At 36.9% G+C, this 18,841-nt stretch overlaps 1 protein-coding gene across 1 annotated transcript in view; it reads left to right on the top strand.

Moving 5' to 3' along the window:
* The window catches only part of uspl1 (ubiquitin specific peptidase like 1), a 36,258-nt gene that overhangs the window by 641 nt on the left and 16,776 nt on the right, over positions 1 to 18,841 (top strand). The window contains exons 2-5 of the mRNA XM_053645242.1: positions 4,313 to 4,463; positions 4,735 to 4,857; positions 9,775 to 10,387; positions 10,473 to 10,583. Coding sequence (XP_053501217.1) covers positions 4,338 to 4,463; positions 4,735 to 4,857; positions 9,775 to 10,387; positions 10,473 to 10,583 — 973 coding nt within the window. The 5' untranslated portion in view covers positions 4,313 to 4,337. The remainder of the gene's footprint in view (positions 1 to 4,312; positions 4,464 to 4,734; positions 4,858 to 9,774; positions 10,388 to 10,472; positions 10,584 to 18,841) is intronic.

An 18,841-nucleotide genomic window follows, 5' to 3' on the forward strand; every position in this document is an offset into this window, starting at 1 on the left:
CAATATCCGCAACATCAAAGAAACCACATTCAACATCGTCTTGTGTGTATGTATGTATATACACAGTGGTGCTTGAAAGTTTGTGAACCCTTTAGAATTTTCTATATTCCTCATAAATTTAAAAGATTATATTTCATATAATCTAAGCTCATATTTCCTAACAAATGAGACAAAAAAAAATCATACTTGGTCATTTATTTATAGAGGGAAATGATCCAATGTTACATGTCTGTGAGTGGTATGAGCATGACAATCAGGGTTGAGTGAATGCCCCATATTATTTAATGAACAAGGATCTGTTAAAGTCTGATTTTCACAAACACATGTTTGTGGAAGTGTATCATGGCATGAACAATGGAGATTGGAGGACTAAGGCTGGAAAAGGTTATAAACTACTCATTAACACAGCGATAAGGGTTAACCTGGTAGAGCTCGAAGTGGGCCCGTACTCACAGTACCAGCACTTCTACATTTTACTCTTTGGCATACCGTGACTTTATCTTGTGTACCGGCACTTTTCACAAGCTGCTCTTACTCTTTTCTGCCTTCTTCATATCAGGTTCTGGGCGATTCATAAATACCTTACCTAAACTACACTAATGTGACGCTCAACTGTTCTTGTTCTCTTAACGAGTCTCAAGATAAAGTAAAAAAAGTCTCAAGATAAGTAACGTTAATGCTAGTCTAAGTAACATAAAATTAATGCTAAGTAACGTTAATGCCAATAATGTTGGCCTGGCTTAAAAGGGCACACAGAGAACACATGAGTCAGACATTGACTACTTTTACATGGACAGCAATAATCTAATTATTGTTTGTGTGTGTGTGTGTGTGTGTATATGTGTGTGTGTGTGTGTATATAATATATATATATATATATATATATATATAATGTGTATATGTGTGTATATATATAAAATATATATATATAAAATGTGTGTGTATATATGTGTGTGTGTGTGTGTGTGTGTGTATGTGTGTGTATATATATATATGTATGTGTGTATATATATATGTGTATATGTGTATATGTATATATGTGTGTGTGTGTGTGTATAAAATTAAATATTATAAAATTAAACTTTTTTTTATAGCACTTTTGTCATTTTGAAGCTTCAAAGTTTCCTGAAATTACATGGGAAGGAGTGGCAGTACAAATCTTCAGAATAACATATCAGTGGTTCCCATACATAGGCTCTACTTTGGTAGCCCGCCCAAGTAGATAAAATCAGAATTCCAATTTTTCTTTTCAATCAAGACCTGCAATTGTCAGTTTATAATGAACACAAACTAGTGGACTAAGCCTGACTTTACTTTTAATGTTATCAAACGAAGAGGGATGTCTGCCCTTCGTCCTAGTAAAGTCTTTGTACTTCTGGAAGGGTTGTAAAGTTCTGATCAGTCTGATTGCTAAACCCTGCTGTGACTGCTGCTGTGGACAGGTAAATTAAATGTTTCAACAAGCAGACCCCTAATGGTAAGTGGTGTAATTGCAGGGGCTTTGTAGGAAAGATTTAAAAATGTTTAAATGATATATATTTGTTAAATGTATCAAAACATATTCAAATTAGATGTTTTAAAATGAATCACTTTGGTTATTCACAAATATCATGTTGGCTGAGCTGACGATCGTTCATTGATGGATTTATTTTAAATTTATTTACAAATGAAATGATAATTTGCAAAAACCTATGAGTGGTAGACAAGTTCAAGTGTTGCATTGATGGATAAAATAAACAAAGGATAATTCATAGTCAATTTTCACACCAACAATAAAATGTAAAAAATAAATTTTTGAAATGTTTTGATTCCATTTTAATGTTAATATTATTAATGTTAAATATTAATAAAATAAAGTAACATGTATTGAAATGATTTTTAAATCCTGGGCTCTACAGTGCTACCATTTCACTTGCATTTGCGACTGAAAAGTTCTTTGTGCAAGTGTTAAAAAATATTTAGGAGCACCGGTGCAAGTGACCTGTTCGGAGTTGTATGATACAATCGGAATAAAAACTAAAACTCCAAAATGCATCTACACCGCGCAACAGTTACTTTCACACTGCTTTTCATTACCTCAGTCAACCGAACAAGTGTGGAAATACTGCAAAGAAGCCATTATGATGACGAGAGTAACTCTGTACATCATCTGCTTCTCTCAACTTCCCGATCTCACAACCGCCATCTTTTATTGATCCCGCAAAATGACCTGATCCTGCACCTGCTCATGTAGTCACAGCGGCGTCGGGAGGCGCCAGTAAATTAATAATAATGCTAACGATACAAGGTGGGTTTTAATTCAAACTTCTTTATTAAATAATTCCTCACCAATCCGTATCAAGAGTAGCAACTGTACAGTCTGTACACATACAGTACGCTGCCGCTCTATTTCGTCCCAGCTCACATGCGCAGCACATTTACTAATTTAAACTCGCGGTTGCCAGATATCACTAGAGTCAACTCCAGTTTCCATGTTTTGATTTAATCCCCCAAAAAACACAATATTATCAGCAGACATGGCAACACTGTACTGGAGAACCAATCTAAAAGGAGCAACTGATGAACAAACACAAAAAACTAATAAAATGTGAAGACAGAAAATGTGCTTAGTTATAAATAAATCATTTAATATAAGAAATGGATATTATAATAACTTCATAAAATATAAACAAAATGAAATTAAATAACGTTTAATTACTGTGGGTTGTACTTAATATCAGTTTGACATTAAGCTTAGTAGGCTATCTCCTTAGAAGGCTATTAACCTTTTTCCTAATATGGATCCTGCTTGTGTTGGTCTACTTTTAATTAGGACTCTTTATTGTTTAAGATATTTAAAAATGAATATTTTATGCTTGTTTATTTATCAATTAACCAACAGTATTTCTCATTGCTATTATTTTAACTAAATTAACAGTGACCATGAGCAGAGAGCTTACGTTTAACTGTTTATGACAGACCTCCTGATTGAAGCTTAACCAAAAAAAGATTGGTATCTGGATCGGATTCGTCTGTAAAAATCCTGATCGGCGCATCCGTAATGAACACCATTAAACTAAAGCGCTTTTCATTTGACGGGTAAATGAACTCACCCAATCACATCCTATATAAGATTATTCAGATATATACACAATATACAGAGTAGTTCGAGAACTGACTCCAGCCCAGATCCATTACTGTGGAAAATGTCTAATAGTGTAGCTTTAAATATATTTAAGAGGAGCAGACTGAACATTGAGGTTTATTGTTTTTGTTTACAAGGTGGAAAAGGTTAATGGTTGTTTTTTTTTTGTTTTTGTTTTTTTTGCATACAGCCTGTAAAATTAACTGAAAATATTACGTTTAGTTTATCAGAAGGTAAATTAATTTGTCATGGCTCACAGTATGTTCCTAAAGATTGTCATAATTGACAAGCTCAAGTTTTCTCATGCCTACTTGTGTTATATTGTGGCATATTAATGTTACCATCTCTAAAAAACAAACAAAAAAAAAACTACATTTCAACTGTGCTCCTAAATTTTTGTAATTAAAGAAATTGTTACCGTAGAGCCCTGAAATCTATAGACTATAATTGTTGTAGTGTGAGGGGGTTCTTGTGGATTGTTCAAAAAAATTCTAGGGGTTCAAAGCTCACAAAAGGTTGAGAACCACTGGTCTAGTGTATGAATTTTAGAAGGGTGATATCGTCTCAAATGGAAAACATTAGTTTTTTACTAACCTGAAAGTTTCCCACCATCCGATTAATCGAAAAAATAATCGGACAACTAATCAGTTATGAAAATAATCGTTAGTTGAAGCCCTACACTAAAGACCTATCTGTACTTAAATTACTTAAATGCTCACTTAAAATAAATAAATAAATAAAGTGTTGTGTGCTTTTTTTAATTATATTATCTCCCTAACAGAGTTTTTAGATTTGTATTTGTATTCTTAGTCCATGTCTTAGTGAATCAGTATCATGATCTATTTGATAGAGACTTCAAAATATTTCTCTAAGTCACTCTGGATAAGGGCGTCTGCCAAATGCCATAAATTTAAATGTGAGTGTGATGGTCAGGTGTCCACTCTTGGCCATATAGTGTATATTAGATGCACTTAACCTAGTTGCACCAAGAATCAAAATGCAGCAAAAAAAATCAAAGGCAAAGCATCCCATAATAGTGTATGGAAAGTTTTCCTGTTCTGTTGCTGTTTTTGTATGTATGTCTAGTTTCATTTTTCCCTTTTCATGGTCACTTTCATGGATGCTAGAATAATGATTTCTTCCTCCTCCAAATTAAAATGTTTACGAGAATTATGTTTCTTGTTTTAGGGTGTGAGGACGTGAGCACAGCTTCATGCGGATGCTGAATCCATGGCGAGGTGCTCCATCAAATAACATTGAATGGAGTAAAGGATCAATGAACGGTGAAGGCTGTGATCTAAGTGTGCCAAGCCCAGCGCTGGCAGGGTATTTGGGAAATGTCAGTTGTGCTCTGTTCTCCCCTACTGTCACATGTGCAAAGCTATTATCAAAACACTTACAGATTGGATTTATTGGACAAACCATTGTTAGTCAAATGACTTGTAAAATTATTAAAAATAAGGAAATCTTTGTAAAAGGCGAAAGTACAGAAAAGTTAGTCATGCACCAGGAGTGGTGATCATTTTAATTTGCTGTAAACCAAAAATTTGGTTTGGTGATGTTTCATCAATGTTTTACTGTATTCTAAGTCATTATGTTTTGTTCTTAAGGCTGAAAAAAGAGGAGTGGTAAGTGGAGCCTGCCCTTGGTGTTCAGCAAAAGGACAGATAAATGTTCTTCACTCATACGCATTCAACTTTAAAGAGTCCATCACACTATGTACTAGTCCGTTGGTAAGCCATATCACATGTTACCATTGTCTTTTCAATTTGCGTGCATACATATTTATTTATGTGGTGGGAAATGTAGATTTGTGACTTGAGTAAAATTAAATCTTTTCAATTATTTTTTTTAGTAGTTTAGTACAAAACCAACAACAAAAAAAAATTACAAAAACAACATGGTACCTATAAATATATAATTATACTTAAATTGTATTGTCATTGTTTTGTGCTTTGGGTCTGGTGCTGAATTATTCTGACAGTATATAGGCCAAGATTAGATTTTTCAAAAAAGACACTACAGACACATTTACAGTGCCCTCCATTTATATTGGCACCCTTGGTTAATATGAGCAAAGAAGGCTGTGTCTTTATTGTTTAACCTTATGATCTTTAGTTTAAAAATGGATATCAAACAATTGCAAACACTACACAGGTTTATCTAAAAAAAATAATAATAAAAATCTGTTAAATATTATTAAAAAATGATTGGCACCCTTACTTTGTTCAATACTTTGTGCTACCTCACTTTGCCAAGATAACAGCTCTGAGTAATCCCTGATGAGGTTGGAGAATACATGGCAAGGGATCTGAGACCATTCCTCCATACAGAATCTCTACAGATCCTTCAAATTTAGAGGTCTACACTTGTGGACTCTCCTCTTCAGTTCACCCTACAGGTTTTCTATGGGTTTCAAGTTAGGGGACTGAGATGGCCGTGGTAGGACCTTGATTTTGTGGTTAGTAAACCATTTTTGTGTTGATTTTGATGTATGTTTTGGATCATTGTCCTGCTGGAAGATCCAAATACGGCCCATTTTAAGCTTTCTAGCAGAGGCAGTCAGGTTTTCATTTAATATCTGTTGTTTGACTGAGTCCATAATGTCATGTATCCCAACAAAATGTCCAGGCCCTCTGGCAAACACAAAACATTAAAGTACCACCACCATATTTAACTGTGGGCATGAGGTACTTTTCCATATGGCTAATATGGATTGAAGTTTGGGAGACTTTCTGACAAGAAGACGCAACTTATGAAATCATAGGGGTGCCAATAATTGTTGCACACCTATATTTATCAAAGATTTTTTTAATAAACCTGTTGTGTTTGTAATTGTTTATCCATGAGAGCAGAGTATTTTTGTAATTTTTTTTTTAAACAAAAGATCAAAGGGTTAAACAATAGACAATTTTTCACAGCCTTCTTTGCTCATATTTATCAAAGGTTAGTGGAGGGCACTGTATGTGCCTTATTACTTAAGGTACATTCACACATACAGCGACTCGCAGTGACCAGAAAACATTAATTTTCAAGGAGAGCTGGTGACTTCTGGTGACATGAGATACAGTGACATTGGCGACTAGATGCGAGTGTGTCCAGCAGCATGACAAAGTAGAACTGAAGACCATAGAGCGCACGTCCTCTGCCATGCTGCCTGCGAATCTGAATTGTTTTGTGGACCCAGATAGTCTGACGCTTGCACTTTCACCGCAGATAGATGGCTGCAATGGCAAAGAGCACATACTGCTTCTCCTCCATCTCGTAGGATATGATGCATATAAGTTCTCCCTCCAGAATATTTAATTTTATTTGCAAGAATACTGGTTTGTTGTCAAACGTGAAATGCTAGTTGCGCCACCCACCCAGTAATAGGAACATGTACTGGCAATGTCATAGGTACAGCCATGGGTGACATTTGACTCTCGAGTTGGCGGGGCAAGAAAAAAATTAAGTCTTTTTGTACCTGCCCCAGCAAAATATTTCAGAAATTTTAAGCAAACGAGCTTAAGTATCAAAACAACGGCATACCTTAGTGAAGAGCTAAACAGTGGCCACCGGGCACGGCATCAAAGCGATTAACTGTTTCCACACGAATGGCCCGTTCAATGTTCAGTACTGCAATGTCCAAGAGTCTTTCCTGTCTCATGGTGTTTCTCATGTGTTTTCAGTCGACGCAAGCAAGAAAAATTTCTTTCACAGTGTTCATCCTCACAGTCAAGAATAACTTGGAGGTTGCCAACGTTTACAAGACTGTGGACTAGCTTTGACTGTGAACAGTGACAGTCATTGTTCAAAACTCGCTTCTCCAGTTGACATACTGTTGAAAAGTGACAATTCTGCATTCGTCTCCTCTTCTGGAAATCCATAGTGACGACAAATTAATGTCAGGTCCTCTTCGGTGTCCGTATTAGAGCTGAGGATTTGATTAAGTGCAGTCAAAGTATTGTCATTTTCCTGAAATCGCTCACAGATCTCTTTAATAGTGTTGTTCAGTACGCTGAAATGCAATTCCTTGTAATTATCCTGAGCTGAGGCTGAATTTGGTCCAAGCACCGTCGCTTTGGTTGTTCTCCTCCAAGGACGTTATGGGCCGTGGTAGTTGCTCTTATCGCACAACTCGACTGTGAACTCCCAAAGCTGCTGAAAGTGGCGATCAGTTGTCATTGCTAAAAGAGCAGAGATTGTGGAAGATGCTAGGCTTTTTTACACTGGCATAATGTAAGGTGGATGACTGTAACGCTTTGGACAGTACATTGCACTGTATGGGAATTCGTCACATCAAAATGCAAGGGAACAAAAAGTGAAAATCGGTCGCAGATGTCTGCAGACTACTTGCCTGTCCCCTGACTCGCACATCGTTTTCAGAAATTTCACTAAGAGTGTCAACGATAGTCTCAAAGTTATCAAGTATGGCCTCGAGAGCCTCTGCGTGGCAGCTCCAGCTTGTGTCGCTTAGAGATTTCAGTGTGGTAGATTTACCTGAAGTGTCACTGCTCTGTTCTCGCAAAGACTCAAAAACTGCATGTTTTGCTGACCCCTCGTTGAAGTTATAGAGAGATTAAACATTGGTCAGCTGTGTCTCACAGCTGTATTGGTGTGACAGACATCCACAATGCAGAGGTTGAGGATATGCGAGTGACAATGGACATACATCGCCAGTGGGTTTTCTCTTAAAATGCATGTAGCTACACCACGGTAGGTTTCTCGCATACTCGCTGCACCATCGTAACATTGCACGTTAAGTTGGAGATATCAAGATTAAAGCTTGTCAGTACATTCTTTAAAAGAAGGGCCAAAGATTCATCATCTGTTCTGTCAGTCCTATAAAATCCGATGAATGATTCATGGCGTCGAGGTCTCTGACAGATCTTAAAACCACTGCAACTTGCTCATGCCTACTTACAGTGCATCTGGAAAGTTTTCACAGCGCTTCACTTTTTCCACATTTTGTTGTTACCGCCTTATTTCAAAATGGATTAAATTCATTATTTTCCTCAAAATTCTACAAACAATACCCCATAATGACAACGTGAAAGAAGTTTGTTTGAAATCTTTGAAACAAAAAAAGCACTGCTTTTCTGATGTTCATTGAATTTTTTGGGTCCGTGACCTGGATCTCGATCTGTGGAGGCCTGACTAACCGTTCCAAATTGCTGCAGAGCTGATGGCTCACATCAGCAATTCTCTTCTGAATGAGTGACACTTGTCTGTTCAGTTACCTGTCCTCCACCAGCAATTTCTGTTTTCTTGGGGAACTAATAATCCAGTCTATTGGGGCGCTTAGCCATTTTGTCCAATCATTTAGTTTTCCCTAATAGTCATATTAACTATGGTAAACTAATAAGTAACTGCTCTTATTTTGTTCTACTGCCCCCAGTCAATGTGGAGATGTACATATAAACACACATTAAATAATTTTGAAATCTGAAACTCCATGACTACAATAAATTTATGGTGATCTGGGAGGCCCCCTGCCCGCCAATGTAGCCCATGGGTACAGCGACTTGCAGCGATAAAATCGGTGTATGTGTGAACGTACCTTTAGCAGTCTCTATTCCATTGCCCCTGACCATCTGGATAGTTTGTATTGATATACAAACTATCCAGATGTGCATATCCCTAATTCTATATCTTGATTTAAGCAATGATCCTTAAAAGATAATTAAAATGGAGTGCTAAAATGGTCTGTCCCATGCTTAGGGACATTCATGATTCTACTACAATCTTAGTCATGGAACTCAAGATCTGTAGCTGGCCCAGCACCCAGTAAATAAACGCTAATAAATAATCAATAATGTTACAAAATGAATAGCATTACTAATAAGCTACAGTGGTACTTGAAAGTTTGTGATTCCTTTAGGAATGTATATTTCTGCATAAATGTGACCTAACACCATCAAAGTACTAAAAGTACATAAAGAGAACCCTACTAAACAAATGAGAATATTATACTTGGTCATTTATTTATTGAGGAAAATGAGCCAGGATTAACTGTCTGTGAGTGGCAAAAGAATGAACCTTTGCTTTTAGTATCTGGTGTGACACTTCTTGCTCTTGTAGTGATCTTTGTTGGTCGAGCACTCCTGGAGAGGGTATCAATGGTCTTGAATTTCCTCCATTTGTACACAATCTGCATGATTGTGTACTGGTGGAGTCCAAACTCTTTAGAGATGGTTTTGTAACCTTTTCATCCTGATAATCAATAACTCTTTTTCTGAGGTCCTCAAAAATCTCATTCCTTCATGCCATGATGCACTTCCACAAACGTGTTGTAAAGGGTGTTTACTCCACCTGATTTTCATCCCATTAATTGAAATCCCCTGACTCTAATTTTACCTTCAACTTAACTGCTAATCCTAGAGGTTCACATACTTTTTCCGCTCACAGATAGATATGTAATATTGTATCATTTCCTCAATAAATAAATGACCATGTATAATATTTTTCTCATTTGTTTAATTGGGTTCTCTTTATCTACTTTCAGGACTTGTATGAAAATCTGATGATGCTTTGTCGTTAATGCAGATATATAGAAAATTCTAAAGGTTTCACACACTTTCAAGCACCACTCTATACTGTTAATTCTACAGCATTGTATTGGATTAATCGGAGAATAACATTCTATAATTTTCTGCCTGCCTATCCAGTGCCTTTTCCCTCTAGTTAGCGGGCCATTGGACAATATCCGTGCCGTCCTTTCTTCATCTAAAGACATCCAGGGGTGCAAGAGGAAGTTTTATCTTACACAGTCCAAAGACCCTGATCCATCCCCCAAGCGTTGGAAGAAAGAGGATCCAGCTGTTGTGCGTGATGTGGATGTTGGTGACTTCAGAGTGTCTGCTAAGTCAATCAAAAAGGGACTATTAATTAATGAACACAAGAAGCAGCAAGAGGCTGAAAATGCTGACAAGAGTACTGAGGCCGTTCATGTCTCAATTGGGGATTCAGGATTGTCTGATCATGCACAAATCAAAGATCCTGTATCGAGCAGTCAGGACAAAATGTGGGTATCGGCAATGGAGGTAACTGTGCAAGATTTGGTACAGATGGTACCTACTCTGCATCATTTATTCTGGAGAAATAAGGATAACTTGTGTTGGTTAGATTCGTTGCTTGTGGCACTTGTACACTCCAGGATACTTACAGAAGTTTCTTGTGAGGATGTATCCTTGACTGACACAAATTATACTGTGAAGAACTTGTGTGCAACATACAAGAAGTCATATGCATATATTAAAGCCAAGGAACAACAGTGCCAAGGTTAGTGAGCTTGTATTTAAATGTTTTGGGTAATAATTTAACCCTTGTGGTAGCTATGCACATATATTTATTTTTATTCCAATAGATAACATTGTACGAGTGTCTTCTGATGACCTCCAGAAAGTAGAGCAAGAGCTGGAAGCTCTTCGGATGTCTGCCTTCCAGTTCCTCCAGCCAAAGCTTCAGTGTGAATTGGGTAAGAAAACCATTATTGGGCTATATTCAGAGTTAGTGACTTAACCCTCTTACCCCGTATGGCCGTAAAACCGGCTTGCCCGTCTTTGATCTATTCGCGTAAGGACGATTTACTGGCTTGGTTGTCTATGCCAAATCCCCGTAAGGCCGATATAGCGGCTTTACAGTGTAAACTTATCCCCGTAAGGCCGGTATACCGGCATTACTCTGCTATGATTCCTTAATTATTTAATTATTATTTTTTGACCCGGAAGCTTGATGACGTCATGACGTCACGACTTGATTACGTTATTACGCCGTCATTACGGTGAAGATGATCCAAGCGTGAATATTGGTGTAATAGTAGAAGTGAACTAAAAATGCCAAAGCGAAAAGCTAATCGTGTTCCAGCTAAAGTTACACCTACAGTGACCACAGGTACATCTAAAACAGTGGAAAAAAAAGAAAACGTACAGTTACACAGGCGAGAGCAAGGATTCTAGATAGTGACAGGAGTGAAAGTTCAGGCGATGTTGAAACCGGAACTGACACAAACTCCTGATTCAAACCCTGATCCGTCTTCATCTTCAGCATCAACCAGTGCGACTGACACTGCAGGGGTTTGGAGTCATAACGTGACCATTTTGGTGCATTCGTGAAAACACTACCTGCTGGTCTGATTATCACCAGAAACTTGACTTTTGGCGCTAAAATGCATTTATTTATTATTTACTTGAATTTATTCAAAGGCATTGACCACGCTGATGCTCGTATGGTACTTCTAAATGAGTGGAAGGATTTTAGCGAGCATTTTTTCGTAATTTCTCTAGTTAAGAATTGTGCTCTAAGTTTAGTAAAAACACTGAACTGCTTCATTTTCAAAGTAATATTACACAAATACATTATTATAAGTTGTTTCAAGGCCTAAAAATGTTAAAATTAAAATGTTGATTTTGGGGCCAATTTTGGTCCAGGAACTCAGGGTTGGCGTGCTGTTTCTCTGGGGAATATAGGGTTATGGGACATAATACTGTGGGAACTTGGGGGTAAGAGGGTTAAAGGGAAACTCTACCGTGAAACACATCAAATTTGTTGATATTGAGATATTTGTGCTATGCTTATCAATTCTGGTGTTCATTTTGTTTGTGCTGTATTGTATATGGTGTTTAATAGAAGAGAAAGTTTTAGCAATCTCAAACATAAAGGATTATGGTGAGGTTTCTCAAGAGTTTCTTTTCTCCCTGACCGTTTTCCAGTGATGTTTGAAATCATATTATTGAGAAATACAACTAGGGCTGCAACTAACGATTATTTTCATAATCGATTAGTTGGCCTATTTTATTTATTAATTTATTGATTGATTGATTGATTGATTGATCGGGGGGCAACATTCAGTACAATTTTTTTCCTGTTTATTTAAAATAAAAACCACAAACTGAGTGTTACAAATATTAGATTCAGACTAAAATTTTACACAACTGTTTGTACAATTATATAAGACTGAAAAGAACCCAATACATACAGACACAATCCAGAATATATATTATTCATTTAGGACTATAGTTTGATTCTGTGCTTTTTTTGCGTTCATAAAAAGTAATGCAAAATATTGTTTTCATTTTATTGTTGGTGTGACATTTAATTTGACTCTCTGAAAGAATATATATATTATATATAATATATTGTTTAAACATTTTTAAAACTTTCCCACAGACCCCCTGAAATTACACCACTGACCTAGTTGTCAGTGGTGACGCATATCGATTAGTTGTTGCAGCTCTAAATCCAACATGGAGCCAATTTGGCTCAGCTAGTTTGCAATCCCTCAAGATGTCGAGCTATGTAGTTGAAGCCATTATCAGCATAAAAATGTAAGCTTTGAGGAGGGGAGAAAGTTGGACGGATGAAAGGAGTAAATCACTATAGCATCTTTAGGTAGAGTTGCAACTAAATCCCACTGGTTTCAGTCTTAGCAGGCACTTGGCATTGTGTGTAGGAATCTTGGACACCAATGAAGTTTAGGTGTTAATTATGAAGATTAATATTCAAGTTGTTCAGGTTGGTTTAATTTGGCAACTTAAATTCAAAAGTTACATCCACATTTACACAGGGAAAGTTCTCAGTTTTTAGTCACACTGCGGAGTAGGGGTATAACAATCCGACAGTATGGATTGATGTATCGATCAAATAACCACCGATCTGGTGGACCATAGATGGACCATAGCCGGAGTGGCTAATCAGGAGAACTCCCAGTGGGCCACTCATAAATTGGGCTGGGAGACCTACCACTTTCTGTGTACACACACAAAAGTTAAATTATTGCATGACTAATAACTAAAGTAACATTACATTTATATTTACAGCAGTGCATCAGTTACTTATGCACTTAAAAGTGCGGTTTTCTCACGTCAATTAATCTCTCTCTTGCACAGACACTCGCACATGTACCATGAATATATAAACAAACCTTCAAGGTGGGTGCCAAAAAAAGTCTACTTCTTACTGAAATACTTCTTCCAGGGTTCATACAAGGTGCTTGAAGTGCATGAATTTGGCTTTTTGAAATTTAAGTACTGGAAAACCTTGAAAATAGACATTTTTTATCTAGTAGTGCTTGAAATTGCTAAAAACTAAAGTGTTTATTTTCAATAGAACACACATACAACGAATACAATCCTTTCACTCAAAATATGACTGCCTGCTGCAGACCCTCAGCCTCACCCCCCCCTCCCCCCCACCACTGTTTACTCGGTTGTTGTAAAAGAGACCGCTCCAGGCCATTTTTCAGAGCCCTTTATTGACTTTTCCTCCCTTTTCTTTCAAAAAAGCACATAGCGACAAATCTATTGACTTTTTGCAAACTTTGATAACTTTCCATAGAAGACAGTGGCCAGTACTGCCCCATGAGCGCAAGGTCCTGCTTTCCCCAGGTGGGGGTGGTCCCCCCCCCCCTCTTTCTTTCTCTCACTCTCTTTGCAGTATCTCTGTTCAATCAGTGGCAGAAAAGAGGAGCACATTCATTTGTTTCTAACCTTCTCTCTGAGTGATCATTTTGCATGTAAATATATCAGAAATCAGCACAACCGGTGTCTTTAACTTATGTGTATTTTTCATTTTGTCAGACGACGTCAAGGTTATAAGTCAGGGTTTTAGTAGTGCAGAGCAGCAGCTTGGAAGTGACTGCTGGTTAACATGTAGTCTTAATAGGCTGTGTTTCAGTAAGGCTAAGTTCACTCTACATGACTTTCAGCATCGGCATGTCACTGTGCTGTTCACACATCACAACTTGCTGTCTTGTAATCGGGAGTCATGAAGTTGTTGTGGTGTTCACACTTCGTGATTGCTCAACGACAGGGGGTCACACACTACATTTACATGTATTAATTTAGTAGACACCTTTGTCCAAAGTGACTTACAAATGAGGAAATTCAAGCAAAGCGATACATCAAGCAGAGAGCAATACAAGTAGTGCATACAAGATCTTTAATTGAGTTCTAGAGAAGCAAAGTGCACAGAGTAGAGGTGTAAGAGCCAGAGTAAGTTTGTTTTTTTGTTTGTTTGTTTTTTTTTTTGTAGTTTTTTTGTTTTTGTTTTTTCAAATGATGTGGGGTTTGCATTTTTGGGTTTAGTTACATGCTCATGGAAGTTACATGCTGTTTTTTAAAAAATGGTAACACTAGACGATCTGTCAACGATTCTGTCACCCGATCTGGTGTCCAAACTACGTTTTGTCATGAAAACACGCGAGAAGTCACACGGACATATGACCCGAAAACCACTCACGAAACAGGAGTTGTTTATTTGAAGATTTACTTTTCGATCATATAATCATAAAACTTGAGATTTACACCCCTAATATGCAGGTGCTTTCCTGGGTGACCCATACAGGTTATTGAAATTACCAGCATGTAGTTCCCATCTTTGAGGTCAGCACATTTTACTTGTGTAGAGTTGTTGGGACGTGTTTTTTGGCACGCTAGCAGGTAGACCAGGGGTACAAAACTCATTTTAGGCAACGGGTCATTTAATCTGAAGTCAAATGTCCCAGACTAAAAGAATTCATTTAGTAGGCCAACAACATTTACATTTATTCACTTAGCAGACGCTTTTATCCAAAGCGACTTACAAATGAGAAAAATACAAGCAAAGCGACATGTCAAGCAGAGAACAATACAAGGAGTGCTACCATACAAGATCCATTAATTGAATCCAGAAGAAGCAAAGTGCACAGAGTAGAGGTGGAAAGTGCACTTGTTGTTTTTTTTTTTTTTTTTTTTATATATATATAAATGAGTTGGTTAGGTGTTCACGGAAGAGGTGGGTCTTTAGCTGTTTTTTGAAGATGGTGAGAGATTCTGCGGTCCGGGTTGAGATTGGAAGGTCATTCCACCACTGAGGAACAGTTAGCGTGAAGGTTCTGGAAAGGGACCTTGTGCCACACTGAGTGGGAACTACTAAACGTCGGTCGCTAATCGATCGCAGATTCCGTGAGGGAACGTAGGCCTTCAGGAGAGAATTGAGGTAGGAGGGTGCTGTTCCTGACAAGGTCTTGTAGGTGAGCATCAAGGCCTTGAATTTGATGCGGGCAGCTACAGGAAGCCAGTGGAGGGAGATGAAGAGGGGTGTGACATGGGTTCTCTTGGGCTGGTTGAAGACGAGGCATGCTGCAACATTCTGAATCATCTGAAGATCAACAAAAATCAACAATTTCTCGTAAATCTGTTAATGCCTAATTATTTACAAAAAATTGTTGTAGATGCATTAGTATTCACCCCTGTTGCTGTGAAACCCCTGAAATGTTTCATTTGGAAAGACATGTCGTAACAGCTTCAAATCTTTAGCTTGATGATCAACAATTATGTCATTGGCACGTTTTGTCATTAGGTGAGTTTATAGCCCTGAATTTGTTACTCTATTCTGTAAGGTATCATTTTAGGGCTACTGAAAATAAAATACTAGACTGAGAATAGTCATAATATCTTGAGAAAAAAGTCCAAAAATACTTTACAGGGTGGAAAAGGTCACAATATTTTAGAGAAGAAAGTTGTAATATTTCAAGAAAGTCATAATATTATGAGAGGAAACTTACAATATTTTGTGAATAGTCATGATATGACAGTGGTGCATTTCAAAGCAACAAAAATATTTTGCTTTACAAATAAATATTTAAACTTCTTGTGCATCATCACCAGATGACTATATGATGATATTAGTATTAACTTTGAAATTACTTTTTTAAAAAAATAAATAAATAAAATTCTATTGGTGAAAGAACTGGTGAAGAACAGTGAAGCGGATGGTTCGAGTGGGCAAAAAATCTCCAAGGAATTGCATAAATTAGTTGCATATTTGAGTCAGAAAGTCTCCAAAACTACAATCTGAAGTCACCTACATCACAAAAGCCCCTACTTTCATCCAAAAACCAACTCAAGCATCTTCAGTTTGCCAGTTTGGAACTTCAAATGGGATCGCGTTCTATGGTCAGATGAAACCAAAATAGAGCTTTTTGGCAATAAACCCCAGAGGTGGTTTTGGTGTACACAGAGGTAACCATATGGAAAAGTACCTCATGCCCATGGTTAAATATGGTGCTGGCTCTTTAATGTTTTGGGGCTGTTTTTCTGCCAGAGAACCTGGACATTTTGTTAGGATACATGGCATCATGGACTCTGTCAAATATCAGCAGATATTAAATGAAAACCTGACTGCCTTGGCCAGAAAGCTTAAAATGGGCTGTGGTTGTATCTTCCAGCAGGACAATGATCCAAAACATGCATCAAAATAAACACAAAAAACCTGTGGGATGAACTGAAGAGTGGAGTCCATCAGCATGGACCTGAAATTTGAAGGATCCTTGGCTCTACAGTGCGACCATTTCTCTCACATTTGCGACTGAAAAATTCTTTATGTGAGTGTAAAAAAATATTTAGGAGCACCGGTGCGAGTAACCTGTTCGGAGTTGTATAATACAATCAGAATAAAAACTAAAACTCCAAAATGCATCTACACAGCGCAACAGTTACTTTCACACTGCTTTTAATCATCTCAGTCAACCGAACAAGTGTGTAAATACTGCAAAGAAGCCATTATGATGACACGAGTAACTCTGTACATCATCTGCTTCTCTCAACTTCCCGATCTCACAACCGCCATCTTTTATTGATCCCACAAAATGACCTGCGACCTGCTTGTGTAGAAACGGCGGTAAATTAATAACAATGCTAACGCTAAAAGGTGGGTTTTAATTCAAACTTCTTTATTAAATAATTCCTCACCAATCATAATCAAGAGTAGCAACTGATCAGTCTGTACACATAGAGTACGCTGCCGCTCTCCTTCACTCTCTTCACTAACTCGTCCCGGCTCACAAGCACAGTCCATTTACTAATTTAAACTCACGGTTGCCAGACATCACTAGAAAAGTCAACTCCAGTTTCCATGTTTTGATTTATACCCCAAAATAACTCCATATTATCAGCAGACATGGCAACACTGTACTGGGTAACCGATCTAAAAGGAACAACTGATAAACAAACAAACAAAAAACTAAAAATGTAAAGACAAAATGTGCTTAGTTATAAATAAATCATTTAATATAAAAAATAGATATTGTAATAACTTCATGAAATATAAATAAAATGAGAAATGAAATAATGTTTAATTACTATGGGTTGCACTTAATATCAATTTGACATTAAGCTTAGTAGGCTATCTCCTTAGAAGGCTGCTAACCTCTTTCCTAATATGGATCATGCTTGTGTTAGTCTACTTTTAATTAGGACTCTTTATTTAAGATATGTAAAAAAAATAAATATTTTATGCTTATTTATTTATCAATTAGTATTGGAATACCAAAAAAAAAATACGAACAGTATTTCTCATTGCTATTGTTTTAACTAAATTAACAGTGACCATGAGCAGAGAGCTTACATTTAACTGTTTGACAGACCTCCTGATTGAAGCTTAAACAAAAAAAGATTGGTATCTGGATCGGTATCAATCTTAAAAAATCTTGTTCAGAGCGTCCCTAATGAACACCATTAAACTAAAGCGCTTTGCATCTGACGGGAACATGAACTCACTTAATCACATCCTATATGCGATTATTCAGATATATACACAATATAGGCAGAGTGGTTCAAGAACTGGCTCCAGCCCAGAACCATTACAGTGGAAAATGTCTAATAGTGTAGCTTTAAAAATATTTAAGAGGAGCAGACTTCAAAGACTGAACATTGAGGTTTTTTGTATTTGTTTACAAAGTGGAACAGGTCAACAGTCGTTTTTTTTTTGTTTTGTTTTTTTTTTACATACAGCCGTAAAATTAACTGAAAATATTAAATTTAGTTTATCAGAAGGTAAATTAATTTGTCATGGCTCAGATTATGTTCCTTAATTCTGTCATAATTGACAAGCTCAAGTTTTCTCATGCCTACTTGTTATATTGTGGCATATTCACATTACCATCTCTAAAAAAAAAAATAAATAAATAAAATAAAAAACCTAAACTTCAACTGTACTCCTAAATTTTTGACACTGCTCCTAAATTTTTGTAATTAGAAGCACAAGTGCTCCTAAAAGAAATTGTTACCGTAGAGCCCTGGGATCTAATGAGATTCTGTTTGGAGGAATGGTCTCGGTTCCCTTGCCATGCCATAATACCTTGCTCTCCAACCTCATCAGGCTTTATAGGAGAAGACTCGGAGGTGTTATCTTCACAAAGGGAGGTAGCACAAAGTATTGACTCAAAGTGTGCCAATAATTGTTGCACACCTATATTTAACAAATATTTTTTTTGATAAACCTGTATTGTTTGCAGTTTTTTGATATCCATGAGAGCAGAGTATTTTTGTGAATTTTGTTAACAAAAGATAGGTTAAACAATAAAGACTGCCTTCACTGCCTTCTTTGCTCACATTTACCAAGGGTGCCAATATTAGTGAAAGGCACTGTATGTATGTGTATATAAAATATTTATTTATTTTAGGGCTGCAACTAACTATTTTCATAATTAATTGGCCGATTATTTATTTATTATTTTTTTGATTTGTGGTTTGTTACTCACTGCCTTTAGGCATATTGTTTTACTTGTATTTACTTTTGATCGTTCTGTTTTTAATTGGACATTAAAGATCTTACTTGTGCTCCCACTGTGCATCACCGTGAGTGCGGAGCAATGTAGCCTCGTTACTAATACATCACTTCCGTTATAATAAACGACAGAATTTACACTGCAAGCGTGCAAATACAGCATATAATGACAATAAACATAAATAAAAC

This window comes from Ictalurus furcatus, chromosome 16 (genome assembly GCF_023375685.1).
Source record: "Ictalurus furcatus strain D&B chromosome 16, Billie_1.0, whole genome shotgun sequence".
Taxonomy (NCBI): domain Eukaryota; kingdom Metazoa; phylum Chordata; class Actinopteri; order Siluriformes; family Ictaluridae; genus Ictalurus; species Ictalurus furcatus.